This window comes from Scomber scombrus, chromosome 6 (genome assembly GCF_963691925.1).
Source record: "Scomber scombrus chromosome 6, fScoSco1.1, whole genome shotgun sequence".
NCBI lineage: Eukaryota > Metazoa > Chordata > Actinopteri > Scombriformes > Scombridae > Scomber > Scomber scombrus.
This window is the reverse complement of record NC_084975.1, coordinates 4,249,616-4,268,362: the sequence shown is the minus strand read 5'-3', so window position 1 is coordinate 4,268,362 and position 18,747 is coordinate 4,249,616. Positions and strand designations below refer to the sequence as shown.

At 39.7% G+C, this 18,747-nt stretch overlaps 4 protein-coding genes across 4 annotated transcripts; all 4 read right to left on the bottom strand.

Moving 5' to 3' along the window:
* Nucleotides 1–787: 787 nt before the first annotated feature.
* LOC133981508 (gamma-crystallin M2-like) lies at nucleotides 788–2,213 on the bottom strand. Its single transcript, XM_062420245.1, has 3 exons — nucleotides 2,202–2,213; nucleotides 1,192–1,434; nucleotides 788–1,066 (listed from the first exon to the last, which is right to left on the bottom strand). The coding sequence occupies exons 1-3, from the start codon at nucleotides 2,211–2,213 to the stop codon at nucleotides 788–790; spliced, it is 534 nt and encodes a 177-aa protein (XP_062276229.1).
* A 3,934-nt stretch (nucleotides 2,214–6,147) lies between these two features.
* On the bottom strand, nucleotides 6,148–7,573 carry LOC133981509 (gamma-crystallin M2-like). The gene is made up of 3 exons (XM_062420246.1): nucleotides 7,562–7,573; nucleotides 6,552–6,794; nucleotides 6,148–6,426 (listed from the first exon to the last, which is right to left on the bottom strand). Exons 1-3 carry the CDS (start codon nucleotides 7,571–7,573, stop codon nucleotides 6,148–6,150), a joined length of 534 nt encoding a protein of 177 aa, XP_062276230.1.
* A 3,944-nt stretch (nucleotides 7,574–11,517) lies between these two features.
* Nucleotides 11,518–12,932, bottom strand: LOC133981900 (gamma-crystallin M2-like). The gene is made up of 3 exons (XM_062420769.1): nucleotides 12,921–12,932; nucleotides 11,908–12,180; nucleotides 11,518–11,796 (listed from the first exon to the last, which is right to left on the bottom strand). The coding sequence occupies exons 1-3, from the start codon at nucleotides 12,930–12,932 to the stop codon at nucleotides 11,518–11,520; spliced, it is 564 nt and encodes a 187-aa protein (XP_062276753.1).
* A 3,990-nt stretch (nucleotides 12,933–16,922) lies between these two features.
* On the bottom strand, nucleotides 16,923–18,344 carry LOC133981606 (gamma-crystallin M3-like). Its single transcript, XM_062420381.1, has 3 exons — nucleotides 18,300–18,344; nucleotides 17,327–17,569; nucleotides 16,923–17,201 (listed from the first exon to the last, which is right to left on the bottom strand). Exons 1-3 carry the CDS (start codon nucleotides 18,333–18,335, stop codon nucleotides 16,923–16,925), a joined length of 558 nt encoding a protein of 185 aa, XP_062276365.1. The 5' UTR covers nucleotides 18,336–18,344.
* Nucleotides 18,345–18,747: the final 403 nt, after the last annotated feature.

The following is an 18,747-nucleotide window of genomic DNA, read 5'->3' as shown; positions in this document are numbered from 1 at the left end:
CGGGGGAGGTTGCGAGGGCTGGATCTACCACAGTATACACCGGCAACCTGGTGCCGGTGTACACTGTAGACAGTTAGCTGTTACGACTAACTATAACCACAAAACTCCGGAGAAAACTGTCGGTGTGAAACAAGTTCACGGCTATTTTCATACAGTCTATCTGTCCACCCTCCTGAACTTGTGAATCAATCAACCTGTCAATCACAGCGTAGCCACGCCCTAATGCATACCCTGCTTTATCGTCAAATATAAAATCAGTGAGGCCACAATTTCACAAATGAACATCATACTGCATTGAAGAAAGCTTTAAACTAGCGATTGAGACCAAAACACGGTGCCTTTAAAATAAAAGTCTCTTAACATGAAGAATTCACAACAGTTATTTTGTCCAATACTTTGGTTTATGACCAAATACCTGCAAAACTAAAGATATTCCCATCAGTCTCAGCTATACTTTGTGTTTAGTGTTAATTAGCAAATGTTTGCATGCTAATACACTAAACTTACATGATGAACATGGTAAATATTATATCTGTTAAACATTAGCATTATCATCGTAAGCATGTTTGTACCCTTTTGTTCAGCATTTAGATTGAGTACAGCATCACAGGGCTGCTAGCACGTTAACTATAGATTGTAAAGTCTTGAATGTGTAGCCTATATTTTTTCTCAATTGTCAGCTGAAACCACAGAGCTCAGTGAGCAGCTTCTTATCCAACAGAATACACCGTAAACTTTGTTTACAAAGAAAGCATTTTATTTATTTGTCAGTGTTTCCATGGTGACTCTAATAATAAGAGTCCATGATACGCCTCATGCTCATGAACTTCATGTTGTTCATGCCCATGTTCATGAAGTTCCTGTACTCTCCAGGCCTCATGTACATCATCCTGCCCCTGTAGCAGGGCTGCTCGTACATCAGCCAGTGTCCGTCCATCGTGTTGCAGGACATGCAGTTGGACATGCTGTAACGGCTCATGATGTTGTCACAGTCGTCCATCAGCTCGTGCATCTGACCGTCGAAGTTCTCCCTCTCGTAGATCTTCATCCTGTAAGATCCACGGTGCTGCAACACATGGAGCCAGTCATTAATGATGGGATAATAATAATGATAATAGCATGTGTGTAATCTGCTGATTCAGACTGATTAAGATATCAGGTCTGTGATGTGATTGGCGGCTTTGTGGTTACCATGGGGATCATGCGGCAGGACCTGATGCAGTCGCTCATGCCCATCATGCTCATGTAGTCAGCGTACTCGCCCCTCCTCATGAAGTACTGGTTACCCATGAAGTTGGTGCGGTCATAGACCATGAAGCAGCCCTTCTCCACCCTGCAGGAGTGGCACCTGCTCATGTAGGAGGACATGTCAGGGCAGTCGCTGCTGCACTCATAGGAACGACCCTGGAAGTTCCTCTCCTCGTAGAAAACGATCTGAGATAGAGACGGAGACAGATCAATAACCTGCTGGTATCATCATTATACAACTTTGTGTCCTAATGAGCATTCTTGTTGGTGAAAGAGACTAATCATTTTACAACTGAGATGCTGCTCAATCATCTCAGAACTCCCCAAAGATCAAGTTGTTTTTTTATGTACTTTTTTAAACATTAGCATTTATTAACAACTTGACTGTTAATAACTCGGTAAAAGTTTAGAGAGCAGATTTGTTTTACATCCATACAGTTGTTCTTTGAAAACCTTACAGCCGATTTGAATATTTGAAAAAGTGCCTACTATAAGACATATTCATACACTGAGTGTAACACACACTTTCTGAGGATATATCTGATTAGTGATCAATATATTCAATAAACTCAAAAAAGACTTATACTACTTATATAAAGACTCACTGACTGCCACTCAGAAACATTGGACACTATAGATATTTATTCTAAGTCTCAGAATGTCACATTAACACTGAAATAGCTCTGTACTTTAACTGTGTGATCAAAGCACAGATCAAACTATTTCAAACTGTGTAAAACTATTTTGAAATACAATCTGCTTCGGGACATGTGCAGTAACTCTGACACAGTAATTTAGGGTATTCTTGTATTCTGACACTAAATCTAATATCTGTAGAAATTAAAGAGAGTGAAAGGCCTGTAACTGTCTATAACATCAGTCTAAAGAAACTCTGAACCAGCTAAAGTCAGATTAGTTTAGATTAGATTAGAGAGAGTTTGTTGTCTTCTCACCTTGCTCATCATGTTGGCGGTTTGTTGGTTGCTGCTACTGTTGCTGCTACAGGTCAGTGGTTGTTGTGTGTTACCTGTGCAGCAGCTGCTGCTCTTTATAGCACCTGGGCAGCTGTAGCTCTTTCTCCAAACACCCTGAGCCAGCAACGTTTCATAAAAGAGCCATTCAGTGTTCAGCTTCACAATTGGCAATAATGGAACGGGCAAAAATGTATTTAAAAGGTGATCTGAAGCTAATATGAAGCTTCAGCCATCCAAATTAGTCAAATCAAGTAGATATCTTTCAACATTACAGTCTTTCTAGTGCCAAAGTCCCTCTTTTTGTTACTATATTCCAGCTCAGCTCAACACACAAAGAGTGAAACACAAAGAGGGAATTTGATGCTAAAAAGACTGTAAATGTGTCAGATATCCACTTGATATGACTAACTCAGACTGCTGAAGCTGAATAGAAGCTTCACATCTACTTTTAAATGACTGTGTGGACACACTGTGGATTTTGTCCTCCATCACTTCCATTGAAAGGACATTTGAAGGGGATCTTTTAATAATCAGTAAAGACAGGAGGAGTGATTACAGCGAGGAAAACCTCTTTCACTGTTCACGTGAACTCCTGACTGTTGGTTTAAAGAAGACAAGACTTACAAAAATTTAACATCTGACTTTTAAAGTTACATTTAATGGATATATTTTGTCTATGCCCATTATTTTCAACCCTCACGACCCTCCACGTGGAGGCTGGGAGGGCCAGGTCAGGGATCTGGATGGTGGATTTAAAGTCGGTCATTCCAAGGCGTCTCTGCCATAGACATAATAAAGAGTAGACACCGCATTGGCTGCTGGGGCCCAAGAAATGCGGCCGCCATCTTGAACCTGTAATCCTATACGTAAACAAACCAAAGCAGCAAGATGCCTGAGCACTGTGCGGCGTATATATCTATCTATATCTATCAATATCTATCTATTGATCTATCAATATCTATCTGTCTATATATATATATCCATATCCATCTATCTATATATATCTATATATCTATATCCATAGGCGCCGACTTTTGTTTTTGCCCGTGGGTGCTCGCGGTTCCCAACTGGGGGTCGCGACCCATAAATTGCATAATAACGTTTCATATAGTCCTATTTATTTTCTTGTTACCTCTCTCTGTGTTGTGTGTCGTTTTTTATTGTAATGCTTTTGCTTGCCTTGTCTGTCAAAGCACTTTGTGAACTTTTTTTTCGAAAGGTGCTATATAAATAATGTTATTATTATTATTATTATTATTATTATTATTATTATATATACACACATTGTATGTTTTTACAAAATACCTATCATATATCAAATATATCACATATCAGAATATTCTATTACTGTTAAGCCCACTATGAATATTAATATAGGACAAACCATGTGTATGACGTTTGCAGCAAAAAAAACAGCCTGAAAATCAGTTAAGTATTCAGGGAGTTATGATTGTTTAATGTGCTGACACTTCATTGCGCCTGCCAAACAGACACTGCTAGTACACTGCTGGTGTACACCAGCAAGACTCATCTTGCTCACAACCTTCTTCAGGTGGCGCTTCCTATTGTACTAATAAGGACTTTTCTAAATAAATCACCTCTGTCAGTCTGCTCAGATATATAGTGCGTCAGTCCGTGATGAGAGAGGAGCAAAGCCGCATTCAAATAAATAAATTAGGATTTTGATTGACAGTCAGCGTTTTTATTGTTCATCAAATTGCTCTGAAAGTGATTCCAATTATATCGTTCTTCTTTATCGTTGTCGTTATGGTTGTGGTGTGGACTCCGGCATCCCCTATAATTAGAATGACATTTAAAACAATACATTTATAGTTATCGTTATAGATATCATTCTCAGTGTCGACGGCCCTTAATACTGTTGTCTGTCGGATGGTGAGTGTCAGTTCAGTCTCTACAAGCTTGGCCAGTTGAGCTTCAGCTAATGCAGCGCAGAGCTCCAGGTGCGGCATAGACTGCTGTCTCTTGGGGGCAACTCTTTTTTAGATGTTTTTGGGCTTTTTTGCCTTTATTTAGATAGTAACTGGCAGAGATTCCGACAGGATACAGGGAGAGAGAGAGGGGAATGACCTGCAGCATAGGTCCCTGGCTGGATTGAATTTGGGACGTTGCGATTATGTGGCATGCGCTCTAACCACTCGACCACCAGGGCGCTCCAAAGGTTATCTTGGGGGAAACTCTTGACCTAGCCATAACAAAGGAGGTGTGAATGGCATTTCCTGTACGTACAGTGAGGTAGGCCACTGCCCCATATTCAGAGGCATCACAGAAAACGTAAAGATCGTACTGTGGTTCTGCACCTTATACAGAGACTGGTGAGTATCATTATGGGATGGAAATTCTGCTTAGGTGTTGAAGCTCATTCTAAAAGGTTTTCCAGGTATGTCGGAGGACTGAAGGTAAATCTGGATCATCCCAGCCCCTCTTTTTGGACCATAGACTGTATATAAGAAATGCAGGTAACATTCGTGACGTCACCCATTGGTTTGTGGACTGCTGCTCAGAGGCCAATAGTTTCGGATCTGAGCAGTGCCATCTTGAAAATTTCAGGTGCATGCTGGGAAAAATAAAAACATGGATTCTACTTATATGGGCATCAGGAGGGGCATTAGACGGAGCGGGGGAGGTTGCGAGGGCTGGATCTACCACAGTATACACCGGCAACCTGGTGATGCTAACCAAGTTAGCTGTTACGACTAACTATAACCACAAAACTCAGGAGAAAACTGTCGGTGTGAAACAAGTTCACGGCTATTTTCATACAGTCTATCTGTCCACCCGCCTGAACCTGTGAATCAATCAACCTGTCAAACATGGCGTAGCCACGCCCTAATGCATACCCTGCTTTATCGTCAAATATAAAATCAGGGAGGCCAAAATTTCGCAAATGAACATCATACTGCATTGAAGAAGGCTTTAAACTAGCGATTGAGACCATAAACACATTTTGAAAATGTTTACTGAGGTTAGAAATCAAGTGAGAAGTTGGTGAACTTTCCATTGACTTGTATAGAGACGGAAGTCCCTTTGACACCAAAACGGTTGCCCCCTGATGGCCTTTGATAGAATGCAGTTTTAAGCTACTTCCACGTTGGCCTCCGCTCAGAGGACCGGAACTCCCCACCTGGTTTGGACCAAAGCTGCTGGATGAGCATCTTGGCACAATGATTCCCAAGGGGTCATACTGACTTGCCAGTATTTGATAGGCCATCCTCACAACGTAGGCCTCTTCAGATGAATGGAAGGAGTGGTTTGTCCTCAGGTAGGAGACAAACTTAATGAAACATGGAGCAAATTCCTCCGCTCACAGCAACCTGGTGTTGTCTGAATTGTAGAAGAACACAGAGCAGTGATGGACCGAGCATAGGCCTATGTAGGAGTTATCATCAGTAATTTATCAATTCTGCATCGGGAAAGACAGCAGAAACGGGATTACAAGAAGTAGCAACAAACAGTGACTTTAAAATAAAAGTCTCTTGACATGAAGAATTCACAACAGTTATTTTGTCCAATAGTTTGGTTTATGACCAAATACCTGCAAAACTAAAGACATTCCCATCGGTCTCAGCTATACTTTGTGTTTAGTGTTAATTAGCAAATGTTTGCATGCTAATATACTAAACTTACATGATGAACATGGTAAATATTATATCTGCTAAGCATTAGCATTATCATCGTAAGCATGTTTGAATGCTTTTGTTCAGCATTTAGCTCAAGTACAGCATCACAGGGCTGCTAGCACGTTAACTATAGATTGTAAAGACTTGAATGTGTAGCCTATATTTTTTCTCAATTGTCAGCTGAAACCACAGAGCTCAGTGAGCTGCTTCTTATCCAACAGAAAAGACAGTAAACTTTGTTTACAAAGAAAGTATTTTATTTATTTGTCAGTGTTTCCATGGTGACTCTAATAATAAGAGTCCATGATACGCCTCATGCTCATGAACTTCATGTTGTTCATGCCCATGTTCATGAAGTTCCTGTACTCTCCAGGCCTCATGTACATCATCCTGCCCCTGTAGCAGGGCTGCTCGTACATGAGCCAGTGTCCGTCCATCGTATTGCAGGACATGCAGTTGGACATGCTGTAACGGCTCATGATGTTGTCACAGTCGTCCATCAGCTCGTGCATCTGACCGTCGAAGTTCTCCCTCTCGTAAATCTTCATCCTGTAAGATCCACGGTGCTGCAACACATGGAGCCAGTCATTAATGATGGGATAATAATAATGATAATAGCATATGTGTAATCTGCTGATTCAGACTGATTAAGATATCAGGTCTGTGATGTGATTGGCGGCTGTGTGGTTACCATGGGGATCATGCGGCAGGACCTGATGCAGTCGCTCATGCCCATCATGCTCATGTAGTCAGCGTACTCGCCCCTCCTCATGAAGTACTGGTTACCCATGAAGTTGGTGCGGTCATAGACCATGAAGCAGCCCTTCTCCACCCTGCAGGAGTGGCACCTGGTCAGGTAGGAGGACATGTCAGGGCAGTCGCTGCTGCACTCATAGGAACGACCCTGGAAGTTCCTCTCCTCGTAGAAAACGATCTGAGATAGAGACGGAGACAGATCAATAACCTGCTGGTATCATCATTATACAACTTTGTGTCCTAATGAGCATTCTTGTTGGTGAAAGAGACTAATCATTTTACAACTGAGATGCTGCTCAATCATCTCAGAACTCCCCAAAGATCAAGTTGTTTTTTTATGTACTTTTTTAAACATTAGCATTTATTAACAACTTGACTGTTAATAACTCGGTAAAAGTTTAGAGAGCAGATTTGTTTTACATCCATACAGTTGTTCTTTGAAAACCTTACAGCCGATTTGAATATTTAAAAAAGTGCTTACTATAAGACATATAAATACACTGAGTGTAACACACACTTTCTGAGGATATATCTGATTAGTGATCAATATATTCACTAAACTCAAAAAAGACTTATACTACTTATATAAAGACTCACTGACTGCCACTCAGAAACATTGGACACTATAGATATTTATTCTACGTCTCAGAATGTCACATTAACACTGAAATAGCTCTGTACTTTAACTGTGTGATCAAAGCACAGATCAAACTATTTCAAACTGTGTAAAACTATTTTGAAATACAATCTGCCTTGGGACATGTGCAGTAACTCTGACACAGTAATTTAGGGTATTCTTGTATTCTGATACTAAATCTAACATCTGTAGAAATTAATGAGAGTGAAAGCCCTGTAACTGTCTATAACATCAGTCAAAAGAAACTCTGAACCAGCTAAAGTCAGATTAGTTTAGATCAGATTAGAGAGAGTTTGTTGTCTTCTCACCTTGCTCATCATGTTGGCGGTTTGTTGGTTGCTGCTGCTGTTGCTGCTACAGGTCAGTGGTTGTTGTGTGTTACCTGTGCGGCAGCTGCTGCTCTTTATAGCACCTGGGCAGCTGTAGCCCTTTCTCCAAACACCCTGAGCCAGCAACGTTTCATAAAAGAGCCATTCAGTGTTCAGCTTCACAATTGGCAATAATGGAAAGGGCAAAAATGTATTTAAAAGGTTATCTGAAGCTAATATGAAGCTTCAGCCATCCAAATGAGTCAAATCAAGTAGATATCTTTCAACGTTACAGTCTTTCTAGTGCCAAAGTCCCTCTTTTTGTTACTATATTCCAGCTCAGCTCAACACACAAAGAGGGAAACACAAAGAGGGAATTTGATGCTACAAAGACTGTAAATGTGTCAGATATCCACTTGATATGACTAACTCAGACTGCTGAAGCTGAATAGAAGCTTCACATCTACTTTTAAATGACTGAGTGGACACACTGTGGATTTTGTCCTCCATCACTTCCATTGAAAGCACATTTGAAGGGGATCTTTTAATAATCAGTAACGACAGGAAGAATGATTAGAGCGAGGAAAACCTCTTTCACTGTTCACGTGAACTCCTGACTGTTGGTTTAAAGAAGACAAGACTTACAAAAATGTTGCACCTGTCTTTTAAAGTTAAATTTAATGGATATATTTTGTCTATGCCCATTATTTTCAGCCCTCACGACCCTCCACGTGGAGGCTGGGAGGACCAGGTCAGGGATTTGGTGGGTGGAGTTAAAGTCGGTCATTCCAAGGCTTCTTTGCCATAGACATGATAAAGTAAACAAACCCGTAAACAAACCAAAGCAGCAAGATGCCTGAGCACTGTGCAGCGTATATATATATATCAATATCTATCTACTAATCTATCGATATCTATCTGTCTATATATATATATATATATATATATCTATATCCATCTATCTATATATATATCTATATCTATCTATCTATCATTATATCTATCTATTTATGTATATCTATATCTATCTTTATCAATCTATTTCTATCTCTCTCTATATATATAAATATATATCAATATATATCTATATATATATTTATATATATACTGTATCTCTATATATAAATAATGTAGTCATATATTGTTTCTTCATTTTTGAACTTATTAAAAAAGATGAGTAGTACTTTTACTGCCACTATCTGCTCCTGCATCTCTATCATATATTAGTGTAGTATATATATATACTGTATATTCCATATTCCATGTATTCCATTGTCCTCTACTCTCATCTTGTCAATGCCAGTCTTGTTACCTCTCTCTGTGTGTTGTGTGTCTTGTTTTTTATTGTAATGCTTTTGCTTGCCTTGTCTGTCAAAGCACTTTGTGAACTTTGTTTTCGAAAGGTGCTATATAAATGAAGTTATTATTATCATTATTATTATTATTATTATTATTATTATATATACACACATTGTGTGTTTTGCAAAATACCTATCATACATCAAATATATCACATATCAGAATATTCTACTACTGTTAAGCCCACTATGAATATTAATATAGGCCAAACCATGTGTATGATGTTTGCAGCAAAAAAAACAGCCTGAAAATCAGTTAAGTATTCAGGGAGTTATGATTGATTAATGCGCTGACACTTCATTGCGCCTGCCAAACAGATTACACTGAGTGGAGCGGGTGACTGTTCCAAGATGGCGGCCACACGGCTCACCAGCGCCAATAGGCAGTAGCGGTCGATGCAGCGTCTACTCTTTATTGTGTGTATGGTCTCTGCCCCTGCAGGTAGAAGTGGAACATCTGAGTCCTCCAGACGACTTCCTGGTGTCTCTGGAGCAGCCCCTCCTGCTGATGTACACCGGCAAGACTCATCTTGCTCACAACCTTCTGCAGGTGGCGCTTCCTATTGTAATAATAAGGACTTTTTTTCTAAATAAATCACCTCTGTCATTCTGCTCAGATATATACTGCATCAGTCCGTGGTGGGATTTGGAGCAAAGCCGCATTCAAATAAATGAATCAGGATTTTGATTGACAGTCAGCGTTTTTATTGTTCATCAAATCGCTCTGAAAGTGATTCCAACGATATCGTTCTTCTCTATTGTTGTCGTTATAGTTGAGGTGTGGACTCCGCCATCCACTGAAATTAGAATGAGATTTAAAACAATATATTTATAGTTATCGTTATAGATATCGTTCTCAGTGTGGACGGCCCTTAATACTGTTGTCTGTCGGATGGTGAGTGTCAGTTCAGTCTCTACAAGCTTGGCCAGGCATCACAGAAAACGTTAAGATCGTACTGTGGTTCTGCACCTTGTACAGAGACTGATGAGTATCAGCATGGGATGGAAATTCTGCTTAGGTGTTGAAGCTCATTCTACAAGGTTTTCCAGGCATGTCGGAGGACTGAAGGTAAATCTGGATCATCCCAGCCCCTCTGTTTGGACCATAGACTGTATATAAGAAATGCATGTAACATTCGTGACGTCACCCATTGGTTTGTGGACTGCTGCTCAGAGGCCAATAGTTTCGGATCTGAGCAGTGCCATCTTGAAAATTTCAGGTGCATGCCGGGAAAAATAAAAACACGGATTCTACTTATATGGGCATCAGGAGGGGCATTAGGCGGAGCGGGGGAGGTTGCGAGGGCTGGATCTACCACAGTATACACCGGCAACCTGGTGATGCTAACCAAGTTAGCTGTTACGACTAACTATAACCACAAAACTCCGGAGAAAACTGTCCGTGTGAAACAAGTTCACGGCTATTTTCATACAGTCTATCTGTCCACCCTCCTGAACTTGTGAATCAATCAACTTGTCAAACACGGTGTAGCCACGCCCTAATGCATACCCTGCTTTATCGTCAAATATAAAATCAGGGAGGCCAAAATTTCGCAAATGAACATCATACTGCATTGAAGAAGGCTTTAAACTAGCGATTGAGACCATAAATACATTTTGAAAATGTTTACTGAGGTTAGAAATCAAGTGAGAAGTTGGTGAACTTTCCATTGACTTGTATAGAGACGGAAGTCCCTTTGACACCAAAACGGTAGCCCCCTGATGGCCTTTAATAGAATGCAGTTTTAAGCTACTTCCACGTTGGCCTCCGCTCAGAGGACCGGAACTCCCCACCTGGTTTGGAACAAAGCTGCTGGATGAGCACCTTGGCACAATGATTCCCAAGGTGTCATACTGACTTGCCAGTATTTGATAGGCCATCCTCATCACATCTGGTGGGTCTACACAACGTAGGCCTCTTCAGATGAATGGAAGGAGTGGTTTGTCCTCAGGTAGGAGACAAACTTAATGAAACATGGAGCAAATGTCTCCGCTCACAGCAACCTGGTGTTGTCTGAATTGTAGAAGAACACAGAGCAGTGATGGACCGAGCATAGGCCTATGTAGGAGTCATCATCAGTGATTTATCAATTCTGCATCGGGAAAGACAGCAGAAACGGGATTACAGGATGTAGCACCAAATGGTGCCTTTACAATAAAAGTCTCTTAACATGAAGAATTCACAACAGTTATTTTGTCCAATAGTTTGGTTTATGACGTAATACCTGCAAAACTAAAGACATTCTCATCAGTCTCAGCTATACTTTGTGTTTAGTGCTAATTAGCAAATGCTTGCATGCTAATACACTAAACCTACATGATGAACATGGTAAATATTATATCTGTTAAACATTAGCATTATCATCGTAAGCATGTTTGTATGCTTTTGTTCAGCATTTAGCTTGAGTACAGCATCACAGGGCTGCTAGCACGTTAACTATAGATTGTAAAGTATTGAATGTGTAGCCTATATTTTTTTCTCAATTGTCAGCTAAAATCACAGAGCTCAGTGAGCAGCTTCTTATTCAACAGAAAAGACAGTAAACTTTGTTTACAAAGAAAGCATTTTATTTATTTGTCAGTGTTTCCATGGTGACTCTAATAGTAAGAGTCCATGATGCGCCTCATGCTCATGAACTTCATGTTGCTCATGCCCATGTTCATGAAGTTCCTGTGCTCTCCAGGCCTCATGTACATCATCCTGCCCCTGTAGCTGGGCTGCTCGTACATCAGCCAGTGTCCGTCCATCACGTTGCAGGACATGCAGTTGGACATGCTGTAACGGCTCATGATGTTGTCACAGTCGTCCATCAGCTCGTGCATCTGACCTCCGAAGTTCTCCCTCTCGTAGATCTTCATCCTGTAAGATCCACGGTGCTGCAACACATGGTGCAAGTCATTAATGATGGGATAATAATAATGATAATAGCATGTGTGTAATCTGTTGATTCAGACTGATTAAGATGTGATTGGCGACTGTGTGGTTACCATGGGGATCATGCGGCAGGACCTGATGCAGTCGCTCATGCCCATCATGCTCATGTAGTCAGCATACTCGCCCCTCCTCATGAAGTACTGGTTACCCATGAAGTTGGTGCGGTCATAGACCATGAAGCAGCCCTTCTCCACCCTGCAGGAGTGGCACCTGCTCAGGTAGGAGGACATGTCAGGGCAGTCGCTGCTGCACTCATAGGAACGACCCTCGAAGTTCCTATCCTCGTAGAAAACGATCTGAGATAGAGACAGAGACAGATCAGTAACCTGCTGGTATCATCATTATTCAACTTTGTGTCCTAATGAGCATTCTTGTTGGTGAAAGAGACTAATCATTTTTCAACTGAGATGCTGCTCAATCATCTCAGAATTCCCCAAAGATCAAGTTGTACTTTTATTAACATTAGCATTTTCTAACAACTTGACTGTTAATAACTCGGTAAAAGTTTAGAGAGCAGATTTGTTTTACATCCATACAGTTGTTCTTTGAAAACCTTACAGCCGATTTGAATATTTTAAAAATTGCCTACTAAAAGACATATTCATACACTTAGTTTAACACACACTTTTGGAGGATATATTTGATTAAAGTTCAATATATCTGATTTCCATCATTCAATAAACTCAAAAAAGACTTATACTACTTACATAAAGACTCACTGACTGCCACTCAAATATTTGACACTATAGATATTTATTTCTAAGTCTCAGAATGTCTCATTAACACGGAAACAGCTCTGTACATTAACTGTGTGATCAAAGCACAGATCAAACTATTTCAAACTGTGTAAAACTATTTTTAATTTCAATCTGCCTTTGGACATGTGCAGTAAATCTGACACAGTAATTTAGGGTATTCTTGTATTCTGACACTAAATCTAACATCTGTAGAAATTAAAGAGAGTGAAAGGCCTGTAACTGTCTATAACATCAGTCTAAAGAAACTCTGAACCAGCTAAAGTCAGATTAGTTTAGATTAGATTAGAGAGAGTTTGTTGTCTTCTCACCTTGCTCATCATGTTGGCGGTTCGTTGGTTGCTGCTGCTGTTGCTGCTACAGGTCAGTGGATGTTGTGTGTTACCTGTGCGGCAGCTGCTGCTCTTTATAGCACCTGGGCAGCTGTAGCCTTTTGTCCAAACACCCTGAGCCAGCAACGTTTCATAAAAGAGCCCTTCAGTGTTCAGCTTCACAATTGGCAATAATGGAACGGGCAAAAATGTATTTAAAAGGTAAACTGAAGCTAATATGAAGCTTCAGCCATCCAAATGAGTCAAATCAAGTAGATATCTTTCAACGTTACAGTCTTTCTAGTGCCAAAGTCCCTCTTTTGGTTATTATATTCCAGCTCACCTCAACACACAAAGAGAGACACACAAGGAGGGAATTTGATGCTAAAAAGACTGTAAATGTGTCAGATATCCACTTGATATGACTAACTCAAACTGCTGAAGCCTCATATATGCTTCCCATCTACTTTTAAATGACTGTGTGGACACTGTGGATTTTGTCCTCCATCAGTTCCATTAAAAGGACATTTGAAGGGGATCTTTTAATAATCAGTAAGGACAGGAGGAGTGATTACAGCGAGGAAAACCTCTTTCACTGTTCACGTGGACACCTGACTGTTGGTTTAAAGAAGACAAGACTTACAAAAATGTTGCACCTGTCTTTTAAAATTACATTTAATGGATATATTTTGTCTATGCCCATTATTTTCAACCCTCACGACCCTCCACGTGGAGGCTGGGAGGACCAGGTCGTGGATCTGGTGGGTGGAGTTAAAGTCGGTTGTTCCATGACGTCTTTGCTCCTGCAGGTGGAAGTGGAACATCTGAGTCCTCCAGACGACTTCCTGGTGTCTCTGGAGCAGCACCTCCTGCTTGTGTACACCAGCAAGACTCGTCTGGCTCACAACCTTCCGCAGGTGGCGCTTCCTTTCTGTTTATAGTCTCATTCTCTGTGTCTTTCTTTCATCTGAATACAACTACTCATGTAAGCAAATCAATCCGATAGCTCATCCTGAATGAAACACATTTTGTTAATGATAAGTGGTTTACACCCTTGAAGCTGTGTTAATCGATTTGAGGAAAGAGAAGACACAAAATTTTACATAATAAACTTCAACTTTATTGTTCTCAAAAAGAAAACAGTCTAATTTAAAACACACATGACAACTTCTTTCTAACTTCACATCCCTTTATTTTCATCATTTTTGAAATTTGTAGTCTTTAAGTGACACCATTAGTGACATCATCAGGTCCCTCTGGAGCCACAAAAAGCTATATACTATTTGTTATGCAAAGAACACCAGGAAACACTCACTGAGGTTGAAAACACCTGCAGTTCACCTATAAGTCAAACATTTTCCTCTGGGAAGATGTACCACTTTTTTTCATGTTCATACGTTTTGGTTTTTTTTTTTCAGTGGAGTCATCTTCTGCTCAGCAACTCATATTTGTATCTGTTACTGAACCTGGAACTGTGCCAACTATTGGATGTCGTACGTAGCTGGTACAGTCGTCTGCCCTCGATGGTCCAGCCCTCTGAATCTTGTTGGTTTTGGAGCCTTTTGGTCCTGAGCGCTCAGCCATGATTTTGCAGTATGTTTAAAGCTGGAGGAGTTCAAAGAGTCTGCAACAAGACCATCAGTCTGCTCTACTTCATTCAATGCCTTGCTGTTCTATTATATCCTACCCTATGGAGGAATCATCCATTGGCAACGCAAATGCAGTACATATATCAATGATTGTAATGCTGTGAGTAAATTGTATATTATAGTAACAATGTATATGGGTCAATGACGTATAAGGATTTAGAACAACTCAATTGTAGAATAATAAAAAACAAGCATATCTAATGCAGTAGTTCAAACATTCAGAATGTTGTGTAACTGAAGATCCATATTATACATTTGAAATGAAGTGATTTTAGTGGGGGGTTTTCAAGATAAATTGGCACTGGCCTTAAAAAGAGTCATGTGGTGCGACCATGATTCATCTTGAAATAAATCAATTTACTTAACACGCTTCACATCTTTTTTTTTTTTACAAGTTTTCAGTAATATAAAGTGTTTGGAAACAAAGTATTTGAATTTTTTTTTTTAAATTTTTGTAAATGATGATCTTTTATTTAGAAAAGATATTTCAAGATGAATCATGGTCGCACCAAATGACTTTTTTTTCAGGCCAGTGCCAATTAATCTTGAAAAACCCCCACTAAAATCACTTTCAAATTGTAATATGAATTGTCAGGTACACAACATTCTGAATGTTTGAACTACTGCATTAGATATGCTTGTTTTTTTATTCTAAAATTGAGTTGCTGAAAATCCTTATACGTCATTGACCCATATAGAAACCCTTTTTTAAATTGTTGTATTTGTTCTTAGTAAAGCAGCTTCCCTTATTATTATTGCACACACAGCAAACACATTTTTATGCATTCATGCCAACATACACACTTTTTGGTTGTATTTTGGACATCATTACATTCACAAATTCCAAAACTAAGTGAGTTAAAATGTGTGTTAGTGTAGTGTGTTGGTATTGTTTATTTTAATAAGCATTTTTTCTTTCGCTTAATTTTTCACTTAATTTCACTTAATTTTTTCATCACTTAATAAATCCAACCATTACTTGCTTGTATGATGCTATTTTATTATTAATAATGATAACCTTTATTTATTCATAATTAAGATTATCTTAAGTTTGTTTTTTTTGTGAGATGTATGTTTTTTAGGCCAATTCATGCTTTTCACACAGGACAGCTGTGGACTAGCACGCAGTACCATTCATACTTTTTTGGGGTCCACGGACACAGATGCCTCCCACATGTACGTATTTGTAAACATGGCTGCAGTGTGATAACTTTCCAGAGTTGTAAAATCCAGTCTGTGAATATAACAAAATGCAGTGTTTTGTTCATCAGCCTTTAAACTCAATAATCTGTTACTCCAACTGGACTTGCTGGAATATATTTCATTGTCTCATCAGCACTTTAAACAACACGCCCACATCAATACAGCCCTTGCTTTATTTTTAACACAGGACAGTTTTCAGTCTGAATGCAACTGAGGAGTTCCTTTATGTTGCTGAACAAGAAAAAGTCGAAAAAAGGAAAACAACTTAATGAGAATAGGACTACAGTATGTACACACAGGCATTCATGTTTGCTTTTTCACACATGCACAGTTGATGCACTTACAATGCATACAGTCCACTAATCACAATTTGGGCTGCACACAGATGTCTGCATGCGTGGACCATGACATAGGCAGACAATTACATTGTAGTCACATATACAACACAGACCCTCATGGCCACATGAATGCAGAAAGCATGAATTGGCTTTTAGCCATGCTAGCAACATGTTTCTATGGATAGCAATGTTTGTCTGTTGGTTGTTGGCTGTTGTCTGTCAGATCGATTTTCACTGCAGTTACTACAGACGTGTGTTCCTCAGAGGATGAATCCTGACTTTGGTGATTCACTGACTTTTCCTGTAGGGCCACCATGAGGTTAACTTTAGTTATGAATTTTATTGAAATATCTCAACAACTATTGGATGGATTGTTGTGACATTTTCACACATGATCTGGTCAAAATGTTATTTTGTCCAATACTTTGGTTTATGACCAAATACCTGCAAAACTAAAGACATTCCCATCAGTCTCAGCTATACTTAGTGTTTAGTGCTAATTAGCAAATGTGAGCATGCATAATACACTATACTTACATGATGAACATCGTAAATATTATACCTGCTAAACATTAGCATTATCATCGTAAGCATGTTTGTATGCTTTTGTTCAGCATTTAGCCCGAGTACAGCATCACAGGGCTGCTAGCACGTTAACTATAGATTGTAATGTCTAAAACGTGTATATTTGTCCCAAATTGTCAGCTAAAACCACAGAGCTCAGTGAGCAGCTTCTTATCCAACAGAAAAGACAGTAAACTTTGTTTACAAAGAAAGCACTTTATTTATTTTTCAGTGTTTCCATGGTAACTCTAATAATAAGAGTCCATGATGCGCCTCATGCTCATGAACTTCATGTTGCTCATGCCCATGTTCATGAAGTTCCTGTACTCTCCGGGCCTCATGTACATCATCTTGCCTCTGTAGTTGGGCTGCTCGTACATCAGCCAGTGTCCGTCCATCACGTTGCAGGACATGCAGTTAGACATGCTGTAACGGCTCATGATGTTGTCACAGTCGTCCATCATCTCGTGACTCTGACCACCGAAGTTCTCCCTCTCGTAGATCTTCATCCTGTAGTTTCCACGGTGCTGCAACACATGGAGCCAGTCATTAATGATGGGATAATAATAATGATAATAGCATGTGTGTAATCTGCTGATTCAGACTGATTAAGATATCAGGTCTGTGATGTGATTAGCGGCTGTGTGGTTACCATGGGGATCATGCGGCAGGACCTGATGCAGTCGCTCATGCCCATCATGCTCATGTAGTCAGCGTACTCGCCCCTCTTCATGAAGTACTGGTTACCCATGAAGTTGGTGCGGTCGTAGACCATGAAGCAGCCCTTCTCCACCCTGCAGGAGTGGCACTTGCTCAGGTAGGAGGACATGTCAGCGCAGTCGCTGCTGCACTCATAGGAACGACCCTGGAAGTTCCTGTCCTCGTAGAAAACGATCTGACACAGAGACAGAGACAGATCAATAACCTGCTGGATTCATCGTTATACAACTTTGTGTCCTAATGAGCATTCTTGTTGATGAAAGAGACTAATCATTTTACAACTGAAATGCTTCTCAGTCAACTCAGAACCCCCTAAAGATCAACAAGTTGTTTTACAATGAGGCTTTTATGTATTATTTTTTTTACAGCTGCTCAATAAATCACTGTTATAAATGGTTTATAAACTGTAATAAATTGATTTACTACTGTTAATTCATAATTCACTCATCCTTTATAAACAGGCATTTATTAATGACTATTAGTAACTGAGCGATAGAGTTTTCTCAATAGAAAGCAGGTTTTTTTTTTTTTGGTTTTTTTTTTTACATCCAAACAGTTGTTCTTTGTAAACCTTATGGCCCAATTTACACAATTTGGATATTAAAAAAACTTGCCTGCTATAAGATATATTTATACAGTCAGATACATACTCAGATACATTTAACACTATAGATATTTAACATTAATAAATTAAGTCAAACTGTGTAAAACTATTTTTAAATACAACTCTGACAGTAATTTAGGGTATTTTTGTATTCTGACACTAACATGTGACCTCTCTGTAGAAATTAGAGAGAGTGAAAAGCCTGTAACTGTTTAAAATATGAGAAAATAAAACTTTTTACTAGCTAAAGTCAGATTATATTAGATTAGATTAGATTAAAAAGAGTTTGTTGTCTGCTCACCCTGCCCATCATGCTGCTGCTGCTGCTGGTAGTCATGTTGCTGCTGCTGTTGCTGCTACAGGTCAGTGGTTGATGTGTGTTACCTGTTGGGTAGCTGCTGCTCTTTATAGCACCTGAGCAGCTGTAGCCTTTTGTCCAAACAGCCTGAGCCAGCAACGTGTCATAAAAGAGCCGCTCAGTGTTCAGCTTCACAATCGGCATTTCTGTTAGAAAAGCAGACAAAGAGTGACGGCCTGCAGCTCTGTGCCTCCTTCAGTTCTCTCTCTCATTCATTCTGGAACAACAAACCTGAAGACAATGAAGCTGTCAGTCACACTCGCACACTTAAAACATACCAACTTTCATCAACAACCAGCTGACTCTCTCTCTCTCTCTCTCTCTCTCTCTCTCCCTCTCTCTCTCTCTCTCTCTCTCCCTCTCTCTCTGCCCGCACAAACAAAAATATATT